Source organism: Heterocephalus glaber, unplaced genomic scaffold, assembly GCF_053883595.1.
Source record: "Heterocephalus glaber isolate CG9 unplaced genomic scaffold, H.glaber_assembly_v1.0 deba00001444, whole genome shotgun sequence".
NCBI classification, from domain to species: Eukaryota; Metazoa; Chordata; class Mammalia; order Rodentia; family Bathyergidae; genus Heterocephalus; species Heterocephalus glaber.
In genome coordinates this window covers 22084421-22100584 of record NW_028258297.1, presented here as the reverse complement: position 1 = coordinate 22100584, position 16164 = coordinate 22084421, and the positions used below count along the sequence as shown (strand labels likewise).

General features: G+C 38.0%; 1 protein-coding gene across 2 annotated transcripts in view; it reads right to left on the bottom strand.

Annotated features, from left to right (window-relative positions):
• Positions 1-16164, bottom strand: part of Eps8 (EGFR pathway substrate 8, signaling adaptor) — a 162195-nt gene that overhangs the window by 29664 nt on the left and 116367 nt on the right. For both annotated transcript variants that reach the window (XM_087214059.1, XM_004845819.4), the window contains exons 7-14: positions 14590-14672; positions 13904-14040; positions 10851-10924; positions 9477-9603; positions 7788-7876; positions 7351-7425; positions 4637-4785; positions 1472-1655 (exon numbers count right to left, since the gene is read on the bottom strand). In XM_087214059.1, coding sequence (XP_087070185.1) covers positions 1472-1655; positions 4637-4785; positions 7351-7425; positions 7788-7876; positions 9477-9603; positions 10851-10924; positions 13904-14040; positions 14590-14672 — 918 coding nt within the window. The remainder of the gene's footprint in view (positions 1-1471; positions 1656-4636; positions 4786-7350; positions 7426-7787; positions 7877-9476; positions 9604-10850; positions 10925-13903; positions 14041-14589; positions 14673-16164) is intronic.

Genomic DNA, 16164 nt, shown 5'->3' with positions numbered 1-16164 from the left:
TAGCTGTAACAGCAACAGCAAATATATTAAAATTTCATGATTGCTTACATTTTTTTCTCTAGAAAAGGTGCTCCTCAAATAGGAAGGAAATTCATAGCCGTGAAGTCAACTATAAAGCGCAGTCAAGGACAAACTCTCACCAGCCACGCTCAGAGCAGTGAGGTCATTTTAATTACGCCTTGGGAGGGAAAAGCACCTGTGGGCTCCACCTCTTCCCCTCCACACAGCCACACAGACGCAGGAAAGGGTAATTATGTTAGGAAAGATAATTTCAAAGCACTGTGTTGACTTCTTAAAATTCAGGTTTTAACAAATTGTCTGTATTACTGTCCAAAGAACAGTGCCTCAAGGGGCAGATTATACGAAATTCAATTTACATAAATGCTTCTCCTCAAAAGCGACCACAGGATGTAATCTCCTACGGTTTGCTACATCATTCTTTTGTATCATGTTTGCCACTTTACAAATACTTGTGGCAATATGAGAAAATGAATTTAAGAAATTAAATAAAAGGAATGAATAGAACTTTAGGAGCATAATTTACTGTTTCTTTTTCAAATTAGACCTCATTTATTTAATTCCTCAGATTCTGATCACCCAATCTGTAGTTGGCTCGGCTTTAATTAGTGTTCAATTTTCTTTTCCAGTGCAACAAAGAGTCAAGAAAAGTCATTTTTAGGAAATACGACAAGATAATATACCCAATTTTATTCTTTGAATTTGCTCTCCAAATTAGTTGTACTCTAAACCTTATTAAATATTTCAAAGATACAGTGTATTTTATTATTTTCTCAGGATATAATTTGAGTCTGAAAATGAGTTCAGAAAAAGCTTTTGGTCCTCCAGCTGGGCTGACAAGACTCCAGAGGTTTAGAACTAGATGATGAAGTAGGAAGAGGAAGAGGAGGAGAAGGAGAGGAGAGGAAGAAGAGAAGGAGGAGGACGTGGCCAGAAAACAAGAAAGGAAGGGAGGGGAGGGAAGGGGAGGGGGGAAGGAAAGAGGTAAGAATGAAAAATAGAGGAGAAGGCAGTAAGGGGAGGACAAGCAGGAGGAATGAGTGTTTAGGAAAGCTGCTTGGGGAAGACTTAGAGGATGTACATTCAGAGAACTGTCTGGAAAGTGACAAAAGGAGAGGAAGACAGGAGGAAATAAGCCAAGGGGCAGGAGGACACGTGCCAGACAGGGCGAGAGAGGAATAGACAAAAGGCTGACAGGCGAGGGCAGCCAGGGAAGGCGGGAGGGTGCACAGCCTGCGTGAGAAGGGCACAGGCTGCGGGTGGGGAACGGAGAACTGGAGCAACTGTCAGGAACATGACACAGAGGGAAGAGACAGGTAACTTGGGCAGCAGGAGAGGGTAACCTTCACTTGCTGATTCTAGAACAATCTTCACATCAACCGAACTCTCAATCCAGGGACAAGAGACTGCACATCACTGCACCACCTACAAGAGACAAGCGAAGCAACTGTACCTCTGCGGACAATCTCTTCATGTCCTGTTTGCGCTGATGCTCTGCCACGTTTGCCATCGACTCTGCCAGGTGATACAGGTCTTGTTCCTTCGGTGTCCCCAGAAAGTTCAGCATTGGGGGCTCCCAGCCGTTGCGGAACCGTGGAATGTAGGGCGGAATAAACTGTTCTTTTGGCCACTCTGCTCTGTAAGTTGTGTGAACAATAAAGTTACCTGTGCTCACAATCGTCTTCAGTAAGGCCAGCCGTTAAAAAAAAAATTACACTATAGTCAAAAACAACACATGCCTCATCTGCCCTCTGTTCCCTGAAAACCCATTTGCAAACATATTTCACCCTGACAAAACGCAAGAGAGATTCAGTTCTGCAGCGGGACCTGTTTTCACTACTTGGCCTCAAATCTTCACTAAATTCAACTTTCAACAGGGTCTTTTTACCACCTGTGTGGGACAGAAATAGGATAAGTACTGAAAGCATAAATAGCTTCAGATTCTGATCACTCCTTCTGCCCCCTCAGGTCATTATGAAACCTCCTGATATTAATAGATATCTTTCAAAAGAGAAACAGGCAGACATATTATTAAGGTTCATGATTTTTAAAATTCTGAAGTCCTCTTACATAAAACAGATGACCAATTTTATAAATTAAATGTATCAAGTCAGTTTTAGTCAATCAAGTCAACTAATCTGTAACCATAATCTCTATCTATTCGTCACTTAATGCCCGAGACAGACATTTCTACAAGCTTCTCCTCATTCATGAGCCACAACAATAGCTACAATGGGAATTAAGCCTTCACTTTTGCAACACAGTATACTGCATCGTCTTTCGTACATGATTTAATTCTTCATGTTCTATTTCTACTATGATGAAATGAACCGTTTTATACAGATTATTATGTTATCTTCGTGGTTCTTTTCCTTTCTACACATTTTTAAATCAGTACATTCATGTTATGGCTGTGTCTGGATGTCCCTCAAAGTCTCATGCAGTCATAGCTGGGGCCTTTTTCAGAGGTGGCTGGATCTAGAGTGTGTGACGCTGGGCTTGATTCATGGTGCAGTGCTAGGCTCAAGGCCACTAGAATTAAGGGTGTGAGTGCTGCCCACCCTAAGTAGTCTGGATAAGATATAAGGGATAGAAAGAGATGTGGGTCCTCTCTTGCTTGCTTTTGCTTTGCTACCTTCTGCCCATCATGAACTTTTTCTCCTCTGCGATGCCCCTCTGCCAGGCCACACTGCCTTGGGGCCAGCTGATTATGGACTGAAGCCCCTACAAACTGTGAGCTAAATAAACCTTTCCTCCTTTAACTTTGGGTGTTGGGTATTTGGTCTCAGCAACGAGACAAATAACTAAGACAACTCATTTCCTATACTCTTCATCGGGATCTAAAATGACTCTTTTCTCACATGAAGATAAGATATATTTCCTTTTGAAGTCGTTTTTTAAAAGTTCATTGAGTCTCTTATTTAAGGTAGGACCCAAAACAAAGTAACTAAAGAGCCTAAGCTATTTTTATTCTATGAGACTAGATAAATTTAATAATCTTAATGGAAAAAATTTTATCCCGCCTAGGCTTATTATAATCATAAGTTGCATAAATCTAACATATTTAAGAAATCAGTTTAACATAGTATAACACACAAAACAGTATGATAGAGTACAAAATATAATATATTGATAAGTGAACAATATAAATACATAAATGTATATACTATTTGCAATATAAAAGATGACAACTACAGTGCTTTTACAAAATTTCTGGCTTGGTAAACCATTCAAAGTATAAACTATATTTAAACACAAGCAGTTGTGAAAGCTCAAAACCTAAGTGGAAAATGTTTGTATGTGTTTCAACAGAAGAAAAAAAAAAATATATGAATCAGTCTATAACTTTCAAGTTACCCCATCCAAAAGTCTTAGGAATACAAAGCTCTCTAAGTGACTAGGTGATTATGCTGAGTGATTTACTGTAATTAGTGAGATAAAATATTTGGATAAATGAACAAGTAAAAGTTATTTATTTACCTATGAAATTAGAAATATTTTTATGACTTGACTTGCTAGGTGTCAGCCCCGCACTTGTTAATGATTTGTCTCTCTCAATCACTTTACTGACAAATGCACAATTCTAAAAACTACTCACTCTTCTTTGCCAATGCCGGTGTGACTGTTCCAGCCCTGGTGGACATTGATTAATAAGGAGCCTCTTCTGCATCATTCACACCCCAAGAGACATCACTGCTCTAGTTATTTTTGTCTGTGGCTATGCTGGACCCCGCTACCCACTGACCCTGTAAAGCGTGAATGTGATGTCACGCTCCTGTCCATAAAGCTGCTGGTTCTGCACAGCGTAGACAGACAGGCTCTCACTCCTCAGCATCACCATGGAAGCCTTCAGAACCCTCCTCTCCTCTTCGCCACACACATTCACTACCCAAAGCTCCCACTCCAGCTAAACCCTTATCACACTCCATTCTTTGTATTTTCCCACTTCATATGTTCACTTGCATTTTTTTCTCTCTACCAGGAAGGCTCTCTCCCTGCTCAGTGTTTGTGGAAATCCTATACATCCTGTGGAATGGCAGCTTAGCAAAGGAATTATGAACCCTTGACTCAAGAGCCAATTGGCCTGGTTTCATATCCTTGCTTTGTTACTTGTAAGTCGTGTAACTTTGGGCAAAATACTTAAACTCTCTGGGCTTCACTCTCTTCATCTGTAAAAATAGATATAATAACAGTACCTCTGTAAAGTGCATGAGAGAACATACAGAAAACACTGTGTTAATGCCATAAATATAAATGTATATGTGTATGCAAGTGCATATACACTTGTATCTGCTAGTGGAATTATCTGTTGATTTTGAATACCAGCTCTTCCATAAAGCTTATAAGCTGGCTCTCCACATCTTCCTGGCTGCATTGTCTTGTCAACCAACCTCATTCTGTTCATGACTCATTCTTGGCCCTTGTCATGCATTATACTGCATATATACTTTTACCTCCTTCACTAGACTTCAAGCTTTAGGTTTAGGCTTTTTCATTCTGTAACACCTAGTCCTTCATATATAGAAAGTTAAATAAATGTCTTATTAGATCAATGAAATACACAAAGAACAACACTTACAGCATGTAGGCATTAAGTGCTAAATTCATGTATGCTTACCTGGCTTTCATCCAAGCTTCACCCAGTGACATCCACAGCTGCCGCTCATCGGCACTGACAGTGTAATTCAAGAAATCAATTGTGTCCTTATTCAGTAGGGGACTGAGTACTGAACTGGCCATTTCAGGACCTCCTGTTGCCTGTACCACCTAGGAGGACAATAAATCCTTTTTTTAGCAAGAAGATGACTATTCTTTGTGTATTTTCAAATGGTGTAGACAAAACCCAATGTCAAAAACAAGCACTGTTTTTATATGGTCAAACTAAATTCTGGTGATGTGCGACATACTACCAAATGAGAAAGAGCCTACCTGTCTATCCCAAAAGTGGCTTAAATTCTAAAAATGAAAGTTAATAAACAACATCCACACCATCTACCTATTAGTTGCATATGACTGTTCTGAAAAATATCAATGGCTATGTAGAGTTCCTCATTAGCTGACTTAACTATATTTTCTCTATTTTATATATTTATGAAAATCTACTATGCCAAACTCGAACATATGGTTCCAGAAATCAGACATTAATACTATTGAAAGAAATGAACTTCAAATTAAAGTCCATGGCTGTGCCTATTCAGACATGCAAAACTAAAGGAGTCAGGAGAAAGGGGTCAGAAGAATGTGAATTCTACTCTAAATCTATGGTATTTTCCCCTAAAATTTAATTTCAGGAAATTTCCTTGATTTAGTTGGATGATTTAATGACTTGCAGGTGCAGCTCCCTGATAAGCAAAATGGTTAACTAGATGTCCAAAACCTGCTCTGAATTTGCTCATCAGGAGCTATCTGCTGGCTGAAGAATGGTAGTTATCTCCTGGAGTGGAAACCAGATCCTTTATACAAATCCCACCTTTTCAGAGACATGGCATAAAAAGAAGGGTTATTTTCTGAATGGCTCCAGACCAAGTCAGTTTCTCATGCACCATCTAGGTGCTGTGGGTCACCTGTGTATCTCCAGTGCTGTCCACAGCTCCCAGGAGGCCCTGGCCTCCAGAATCCTACTCAGCTTCCACCTCTTCTGTGACCCTTGATGATACACAGCCTCCCACCCTGCATCCTCAAACAATTTATGCAGACTAGTGACGCATTATATTGCAAGTTATAGCGATTTTTCAGTTTTTCCCTCACTTGAAGATTTGGAGTAAGACTTATTTGACTTTGAATTGCAGAAAAAAAAAGTACTAAGGGAACAAATAAAAACAAATTAAAGAAAAGGTAGTGGTAGGCTGACTCGTTTGAGAGTCAAACCTGCTATCTGGTCCATTAAATTTTAACTTCCAAGTCCTAGAAGCATTTTCAGAAAACATATAGACATGCTGAAGAGGGAAACATAAAAGAGAAAAATAAAGGAATAGAAAAATATCACAATCTTTGGTTTAACAGATGGAAGAGGAAATGAAAGAAAGTAAAAGGCTAAGGGCTATCATTCCCTCTAGAGAGGGAGCAGGCACATACAAACACGTGAGTGCTGAGGCTATGCTTGTGAGCACGCTGCACATACAAGGGAGGGACTCACAAGGTTTAAAATCACCTAAGTTTAAAATCACAAGGTTTAAAATCACCATTGTAGGCCTTCAATAAATGTCCCTTCCCATCTCACCTATCCAAGTCAAATATCTGTGACCCTACAGAAAGACCATTAATTGGAGTAACAGAAGAGTTAGGACTGGGGAGTCAATTAACAAAGAGTCCTTTCTGAGAAAGGCAAAAATAAAATGAATCAATGGTTTTAGATACAAAGCCTGATCATGAAGATTAATTGCAGGTCAGGGAAACAACTCCCATCGTTTTGTATCTCTAGTCTGTGATGACTAGATTTCTACTTATGAAACAGATGTCAAAAACTGCTTTATGAGTAATACTTCCTAATTCTCAAAAATGCCATCTTCTCAGTGAGGTTTCTCTCACTAACCCTATTCAGAAAGTGTGATATTTTATAACAACACACAACCAGGCATGCACGTAACCACCTGGGCTACTCTCTGCTTCCTCTCTCTGCTCTAGCTTCCATGTCATATTTGATTTTTAGAACACTGTACCATTGATACAATTATTTACAATATTGGCTGTCCCTCCCACACTACAATAAAAGTTTCAAGAGGGTAAGAATTTTCACCAGTTTTTTTCCTCCTGAGCTATTATAATGCCAAACACACAGATTTTCAATTACCATTTGTTGAATAAACACATAAAAGAATAAATGGCTCAGAAGACAGAACACCTCAGTGAAAATAATTTGGGTCCTGTGTAACAGCATAGAGCAAAACCATTCATTCAGTATGGATCTTCTTGTGACTAGCCTATTTTGAGATTAGGATAAAAATGTCTACATATTTCAAGCCACTGTATAATACACATTGGCATGTACTGATGAAAAGATCAGTTACTTCATCTCTAAAATATGGTGGGGTTTTTGTCTGTTTGTTTCTTTTCTGTTCTTTTCTTTTCTATGTACTGGGGATCAAACCCTGGGCTTTACACAAACTGGAAAAGTGCTCTACCACTGAACCACATGCTGAGTCCTAAATTAGGTGCTTGAACTGATGATTTCCAAGATTCTTTTAAACTCTCAAATTTCACACTCTCAATGCTTACAAAGGTGGTAGGAGAAACAATACCCATGAAGGTAATGAAGAAACACTAGATAATCCAGACAAACACTTGGGGTTGAACACCATAATAAGAAGGAGTACTTTATTAATAAAATCTCACCATATTTAATGGAGTAAACAAAAAATGAACCAAATCTGAAGCGCTGGGATTCTGGATATGAAATTTCAATTTGGCCTGTAACATTAAGAAAACAAACAAGTATATTACAATGATGTAATAAGCAAAGAATGGAAACTGAAAGAAGTCTAAAGTAGACTGAGGAAGAGCTCTTTATGACCACTTTCACGTTAGTATATTCATTAGCACGGAGAGAATGAGAGATATGAGAAGTTAGCTTTAAAAAAATCGCAAGTCACTATTTTTTTTACTAAGATAAACATCTCTTATAATTTGTTGTTCTAATTAAAAGCTGATCAAAACAAAGATTAAAAAATCAATAAGAACAATTACATCTCTTAATTTCCAGGACATCCTGGCTAGTCTTTGATTTTTAAATTTATTTTATCTAATGATATATACATATATTTTTCACTTACCAGAAGGTTAAATCCATGTTTAAACTTCTGGAAACAGTCGACAAACTCGTCAGGAGGTGGAGGTTTTGCTCTCAGCGTCAAAACACCCTCTAACGAAACAAATAGGAGGAGAAGGAGGTGAGAACAAAATTCCAAGGAAATGTATTACACAAAAACAAAAATCACATTCATATCTGAAAATTTGACGATTACACCAGACTTACCACATAGTTATTCTACTACATCTCATAGCGTGACTGCAACAAATTAAAAAGATTCAAAGTTTGCATGGATTCCTCCAGGCTTAGACCTACCGATGACTTGGTCAATTCCATAAATATGTATTTTAGCCTTTCTAAGTGCTTATCAATGTGTTTATCACTGTGAAGATTTTAAGTAACAAGCCCCTGCTCAGAAGGGTCTTAAAATATAAAAGGATCTCAATCAGATAAATAACAAAGATGTATCGATCAAATGTTATGAAAAGAAACTCCATCTGGTTGGGAGGATGGGAAAATGTATACCTACAAGATGTTTCAGGGAAAAACAACTTTTAACATTTAATTTTTAAAGTTTCTTCTAGGGCTAATTGAGGAAATCATCATGGTTGAATAAAAACAACATATGGAATAAATAAATTGCATGTACGAGAAACAACAAACATGAAACCAGAGAAACGTAAAGAGTGGACAGGTGGATGGAGGTTAGTTTGTGGTCAGTCTTGATTCTCAGTGTGAGAAGCTGGAGAATAGAATGTGGAGCTAACAAGCTTTACAGCAGAGCATGAAGTGGCTGACTTAGAGCTTCAAGGAGATTGTTCTCGGAGCACACGAGAGTAGAGGGTTGAACACTGCTTAGAAAGCTGGGTGAAAAAACAGTAATAGTTTGAACTGATGCTAATTATGAAAATGAAAAAGGAGAAAAGCAGGATGTGGGAGATGTTGATAAAAATAAATCAATGATGGCTATGAGCCAGTGAATAAAGTCAAAGAAGAATCTACGGTTCAGAATCTGGGTGAGCAAGAGAATAATGTATCCTTTATGAAGAACAGAGTAGAATAGTGGGTTGAGATACCATGAAGCAATACTTAATTTCAAAATGTGGAGGTGACATATATCCAGGTAAGCACATCTAGAAGACAACGCTAATGGGTGACATTGCTTCCATATTTACAAATTTATTTATCTTGAGGCTTTTTAAATACTGAACTGCAACATACTTCAAATTTGTTCTAGGTAATTTTGCATATATTGCTTAGAGTTTTGTGATAATAAGTTCAAATCCTTGACATTCTAAAATATTTTAATTAGAAAACTCAACTCTGTTATTTAAAAATAAGGCTTTATGTTTACAATAAAATTAACCCACATAAGAGAACAGAACTGTGACTTTCTTTGATTAACACTAATTTACAATGGCTAATGAAAACCTTAGAGAGATGGGTCACCACCTGAGTCTCAGGATCTCTGATCTAGATAGCGCAACCTAGGATCTGGCTTCACTACAGCCAACTGGGAACCAGAATGAGCTCTTCCCGGGCTCATCTTACTCTGCCTAATCTCTGGTGCTGTCCTCCAACTACGTAAGAGACCTTGGTCCATGGTCAGTGGTGCTGGCTAAGCAGATCACAGGGGTAGAAATTCCACCAGGCACAGCACTACCAAGCGTAGGACTGAACAGTTTTCAGAAGATTAAGAAAACCAACTTACCTCCTGGTCCTTTCCTTTTACCTTTCTTAGTTTTCTTCCTTTTAGAAAGCTCAGAAAATGCTTCAGCAGCTTTTTGGAGTTTTGTGATAAAAAATTCAATGTCATCCAAAATATGGTTTAAGATTTGCTGGAATTAGAAATTGTAGAATGAAATTTAAAAAGTAAAACTATTTTTGCCTTAGGCCTACTCAGTAAACAACAGAAAGTAGAAAAAGAAAAAAAGGAAAAAAGATGAAAGAGAGGGAGAAAATAAGGGAGGGAGGGGAAAAGAACTCCCACATGCAAATTTTAAGTTTGATTGCTAATTCTAAGAAAAAAATTGAACTAAATATACCTATGGCTAAGTTCTGACCCTCACATTTTCTTTAGTTTAATTTTGCTCTATTTTCAATACCATCAGGAAAGCATTCATAATATCTACTCAGATTATTATCTTCAATTACTCATGTTCTCATAGTGTTCTCATCACACATAATATGCGATAGTGTGATGTGAAAATTAAATTTCAAACTCAAATTTCATTAATTATTTACTTCCAAATAAGCAGGAATATGTAAAATATAAAAGTTAATCATATTAACATCATGTTCTATGGGTTTTTCACAGGACATTGTCACTCTCCAAGTAAACTATGGAGAAATTTTAAAAATATAGCACTGTAGGGCTGGGGGTTTAGCTCAGTGGTTCCACCGCCTGCCTCACAAGCACAAGGACCCGAGTTCGATCCCTGGTACCAAAAAAAAAAAAATATAGCACTAATCTATATAAAATATCAAACATATATATATATATCCTTTTAAAATGCCACTTAACTTTTAACTTTCAAGCATTCTAAAATACAATCTTAATAATCCTCAAGAAGACCTATTAAAAAGACACCTTAATTATGAGTTACAAATTATGAGAAAAGAAAAACTGAACCAAAAAAGAAGAAAAAAATAGAAGCAAAGCTTTTGTAAATAAGGGGGAAGGGAAGGTTGAAGGGAGGGGAGGGGAATGGGAGAAAAAGAGGAACCAAGCTGTATCATGTACAGGCATAAACACCCTCTGATGAATGTGATTGTTATGTATATTTAAATTGTACCAATAAAATTAAAAAAAAGAAAAACTGAACCATTCTTCAAATCAATTTCAAGACTTTGTAAAACTATTTAATATGCTAGTTCTTACTAGATAGTGTAAGTCTACCAAATAAATATTTTTAGAAAAGTAAAAACATTTAAAGAAAAACAGCAACTCAAAAGGCATAATTGTCAGTGGAAAGAGAAAATATAATTTCCACAGAACACCTTTTATTTACATAACCTTTATTTCAGGTAATTATTTTTCCTCTTTAAATAAAAGCCAAGGACCTAAGAGGACTGTCACACTCACCACATCCCTGTCGATCCGGGCTGCCACCATCTCAGGAGTCTCTTCCTGCTCCTGGTACTGCCTTGGTTTCTCAACTAAATGAAGGAGAATCATAAGTCTTTCACCCTACTGCTAAGATGAAACCAGTACAGACAATTAAAGCACAAAAACTGACTAGAACAGAATGCCAGTGGCACGGAGGAACTCCATTACGTAAAATCAAAATTGTTCCCATCATTCATGAGATACACATCCTTGCCACCATCAATAGAAGTCCAAGGGAGAGGTGACACCTTAGGCCTTCCCACCTGTAAGACGATCTTTTGTCCTCTCTGTTCTCTCCCTTCCCTAGTGGAACCAACCTGAGGTCCTACCTTAGAACCCTTTAATTTCTATACAAGAAAGAATGTAAGCTAGCATTACAGCTTCAACTTCTCAAGAAGTGGCCAACTAAGAACTAGGCATAGTGGCACACACCTGTAATCACAGCACTCAGGAGGCTGAGGCAGGAGGATCTCAAGTTTGAAGCCACCCTGGGCTACATAGAGTTAAATGCCAGCCTGAACTATATAGTGAGATCCTATCTCAAAAAATAAAAACAAAACAAAGCAAACAACAAGAAAGTGGCCAACTAAGTTCTAATGCAACAAAGTTACTAATTTTTATGTATGCCAAAACTGTGACTGTGATAAAACTTTCTAAATTCTGAAAGTAGAATGTTTCTTAAATTCTAGTTGTAATTAAGCTTAAGTCCCACAATGTTAGGCTCTTAATTTTAAGCTATATGCCTTAAAAGCAGAAATACCTTCAAGAATTTGCAAATTCAAGAACAAATATCTCAAGGGCATGTCTAATGTTAAGGTAGCTCAGGTGGCTATAGCATGGTGTTAATCAGGTCATTATCATGAACTCCTTCCTGATGTCAGTTAACACCACAACGGAACGTAAGTATTTCATAGTAAATTAAATCTAAAATATATGGATGGGCCAAGATCAATAGATCCCAATTAATGAAAATATTACTCATAATACATCATTATGACTCATACAGTTCAATATACAGAACTGCAAAAAAATTGTAGATTCTGTTTTGCTCAGCCTCCTTTGTGCTCACATTACACACAAATGGAACACTTGCCAAAAAAGAAAAAGGAAATCACTCAGCCTTACAACGCTTAATTAGTGGCTGTAACTACTTTAAGATCACTAAAATGTCCACGTATGAGATCTTGCGAGGTAGCTGTTGTTCTGCATGTGGTTGGCTCCTGGCTTGGCTACAGAAAGCAGGAAGCTGAAGGTGAAACAGAGAGCTCCCAGAATATCATCTGGGGGGCAGAGTGAGTGGAAGACACCAGAAATGGAGGACTGGAGGCTCTGAGAGGCCACCGCCACGATTCCACTATGGTCACTTGCGCGAGTGCGAGCAGCCCCCCACGGCCGGGGTGCCAAGCTGGGCAGCCGGGGCAGCCAGAGCCTTCAGAGATCAGAAAGACCCTCCTCTCCTCTCGGGCTTTCCAGCTTAAACCGGCCTCTACCCGACAGACCCCAGGCACCGAGCGTTGTTCTGTTCGGCCTGGTAGGGAACGAGAAGATCTGAAAACCCTATTTCACTGTATTTACAACATGACATTACAGAAACTATTTTAAAGAAAATCGGGTCAGAGTCAGAAACACCTCTGAGATAAATTTTTTGTTTGTTACAAATAATATTAAGTTTGAGGTATGTTTTACAAATTTGTTTGGAATGTCTGGAAATTAAGATGTCAAATCATCCCTCTACCTCAAGGTCACCTTGAGATCTCTCAAAACAGAAAACAAAACAAAAAGCAACAACAACAAAAAATAGATTCTTTCGACCAAAATGATAACAAAAACAGGGTAAGCACACAAAATACAGAAAATATTATACATTCCTAGTATTTTAAGCACAGTATTTCAAGTACAAAGGACATGGATAGAAAATGATACAGTTGCTAAAAATAAACCTGTCATAAAATTGAGAAAATATTTGTTATTTTATTTTTTAAAAAGATATAGCTTAAAATATTTATTTCTCTCATTTATTTTGTAGCTAGGCTTACATGCAAACTTCTGAAAAATTAAAGATTTAAGCAGCTGCGATGAGTAGGAGGCAATGGGAAAGACCTTCTCACAAAGTTGCCCCTGCCGCATCACAGTTTATTCCTCTGGAAAGTGAGCAGACTGAACCAAACACATTTTAAAGCATTTTCTAGTCATAAAAATTAATAGATTTTTAATAAAATGGTATGACAGAAAAAGTTACTCTAAGTTCTACGTTGTAGTTGTTTTGTTTTGTTTTGTTTTTTTAAAAAGCCAAAGTAAAACAATAATATATACATAGGGTCAATGTGACAAGCTTGGCCAGAAGATAAATGCCTTTTCCTCCTCCTCACTGCCAATTCCCTACCACTGTCCTTACATCCTGGGTGTCAGCCACAGCAACTCTGTCCACAATGGGACAGTGCTGAGATAATAATAAATGGAAGGACTGAAATATAATCTGACCACCAACAACAAAAACAAGATGACTTGGTCATCTTTTGTTTGGTGCATATTCTAGTACTATCTATCTATTACATATCTATGACTATTACTATTGCATATTCTAGTACTACGTATGCTTGCATACATAATGTGCATGTACACTCCTTGGGTGGAGGGAGTACATGTGCATAACATATCTTAATCCTTTCTTCATCCCTTTTCCCTCCCCTATCTCCTCCTCCCTCCATCTCTTGGTCTTCCCATTTGAGAAAGATCTACCTTTTATTTTGCTCTTTATTTATATACTATATTTTTAACTGCTCATTAAATGAAACTTGCTCTCAGCATTAAAAGAAAAAAAAGACTCTCATCCTAACACCACGTTTATTAAATAACTTGTGTCTTACAGACAATAATCTCAACAGTACTTACAGCTTAACTTTCCTTTAAGGTTTAATTTTTTAAATTTACTTGAACTTCAGCTCAGAAATTAGCATCAAATTTTGAAAGCAAAAGCTTTCGCAACTCAGAGTGAGTGTTCAGAAAGGGTTAATTCTAGAAATACGTACAATCCCCTTGGTCAGCTGCCCACGCAGACCAGGCTGCCACGCGACTTCTCACGTCCACCTGGGTGACCGTCCCCGGAGGCATGGGGGCAGGGGCTCTGGGTGGGGGCGGTATGCCAGGGTCTGCTTTGGAAATCATCCTAATAGCAATGAAAACAAATCAACATCTTACTATCTCTGTTTTATTACACATCCATTATCACAATATACCGTTAGATCTTCAACTTCAAAAAGAACTATGTTAAGGGATAATAAGGCTTTCCCAGTTTATTCTGTATTTGAGGCTATTTGTAAAGGCATGCAAGGTAGAAAAATACAGAAAAATTAAAATTCAGCTGAAAACTAGGTTGAAATTTTTTCTGCATCTCATGTCATTTGGAAAAGCTGTGAACCAACTGCATGTTTAGTTTACATAACCTCAGGTTATTTTCTCTTCAAATGCCACTTGTCTGTCATGACTCTGTGGGTTCCCCCAAGTGGAAGCTGTATCAGAGACAGACCTGGCCCATGGAGAGGAAAGGAGGAGGAGGAACATACTGAAAAAGCAGAGCAGGCAGATGAGTTGAGACTACAGAGTGTAATCTAGAAAACAGAATAATGTATCTCCATTGAACATAATTTCTCTAAACCTTTAGGAGAAAAAAAGAAAGCAACCAATCCTACCCCTTAATTTCCTTTAATGCTTTTACCTCAGGGCCTCTGGCCGCCTCTTCTGTTTCCCTCCTTTACTGTCGCTGACTGCACTTTCAATATCTTCACTAATTAGGTTTGCCTGCAAGAAGAGACAAGTTACCTGGAGGGCTATAGATTTTCCAAAATCTGCTATGTAGATTCACACAGAAAAAAAAGGATTATATTCATTGTCTAGATCAGTAAGTATCTTGATTCAAAAAGAAAGTCTTTTATCTGTTTTTAAAACATCACTCTTGTGTTTCTTATGGTGAACTTTAAAATGACAATTCAAAAGCTGAAGTAATTTTTAAAGATTAATCTGAAAGTATAAGCATGTGCTTAAAATGAAACTGGCTAAGCATCTTCGCCTGTGAAGAAAGAAAGGGGTTAGAAGAGGATGTGCAAATACAGGTTCCTTCCCTCTCTCACCCCCAAAATCCCCCAAGCATTAAGCCATTAAGCCAAAAACATGGTCACTGGATCCCAGCAGAGCCACTCCTAGCTGAAGGCAAACCCATCTGCTACAGTTCGGGTCTGGAGTGCCTCCCAAAGGTCCATGTTTCCAAAGACCTGGTCCCTAGCCTGTGGTGCTAATGGGAGGTGATGGAAGCTTTAGGAAGGTGGCAAGGTGGAAGGAAGTGATGTCATCGGGGTGAGCCCTTGGGGAAGAGATTGGGGCCCCAGCCTCTTTTTGCTTCCTGGATGCCATGAGTGAGCAGCTCCTCTGCCACATGCCTCCTACCATGATGTGCTGGCGTGTCACAGGCCCAGGCACAACAGGGCCAAGGGATGATCCTGGGCTAAAAGAAACCTCTGCAACTGTGAGCAAAACAAGACCTTCCTCCTTAAAGTTGATTATCTCAGTATCTTGTCACAGTGACAGCTAACATACTACCACGAAGAGTGATGGAAATACATGGTGAATTTTTAAAGTGTTAAAAAGTTTATTACAGTAAAAGACACATTGCCATTAATGTCCCTAAAAGTACTCTCCCTTGTTCTGGACATACTTATCCCATTTTTCTTGCCACTTTCTGAAGAAGTTCTGGAAGTTCTTTCATGAGTGTCCTTATGAGATATGATCAAAATATGGTGAAACCTGGGCTTAGTGCCATCCAAAAGAAAGGCAGACTTGGGAAAATTTTATGATCTGTTTATCTCTTTATTCAGTGGATCTAGCATTATACAACTTCTGGCTCTTCCTCAACCAGGAAAGGTAAACATTTTTTGTCAATTCAGGACAGTAAGGCACCTGTGACAACACAACAAGACACTCATGAAAGAACAATGGGATAAATGTGTTCAAAGTGACAGGTAATATTTTGAGAGGGACTAACAGCACTGTGTCTTACTGTAATAGAAATTTTTAATTTAAACATTTGCCATATTTTTCCATTACACCTTGTACATACATGAGACGAACTTCAACATTAGGTTGCATACTTTTGGATAAGCATTTTGTCATTTTGGGTAAAATTTAACTTCCTACAAATAATGAAGTTCTCTAATATTTTTCTGACAATATTTTCCAGGATTTGATCTTCCTGGGAACCAATGTGAGATTAGCAACAAAACCGTTTGTCTATGAAGTT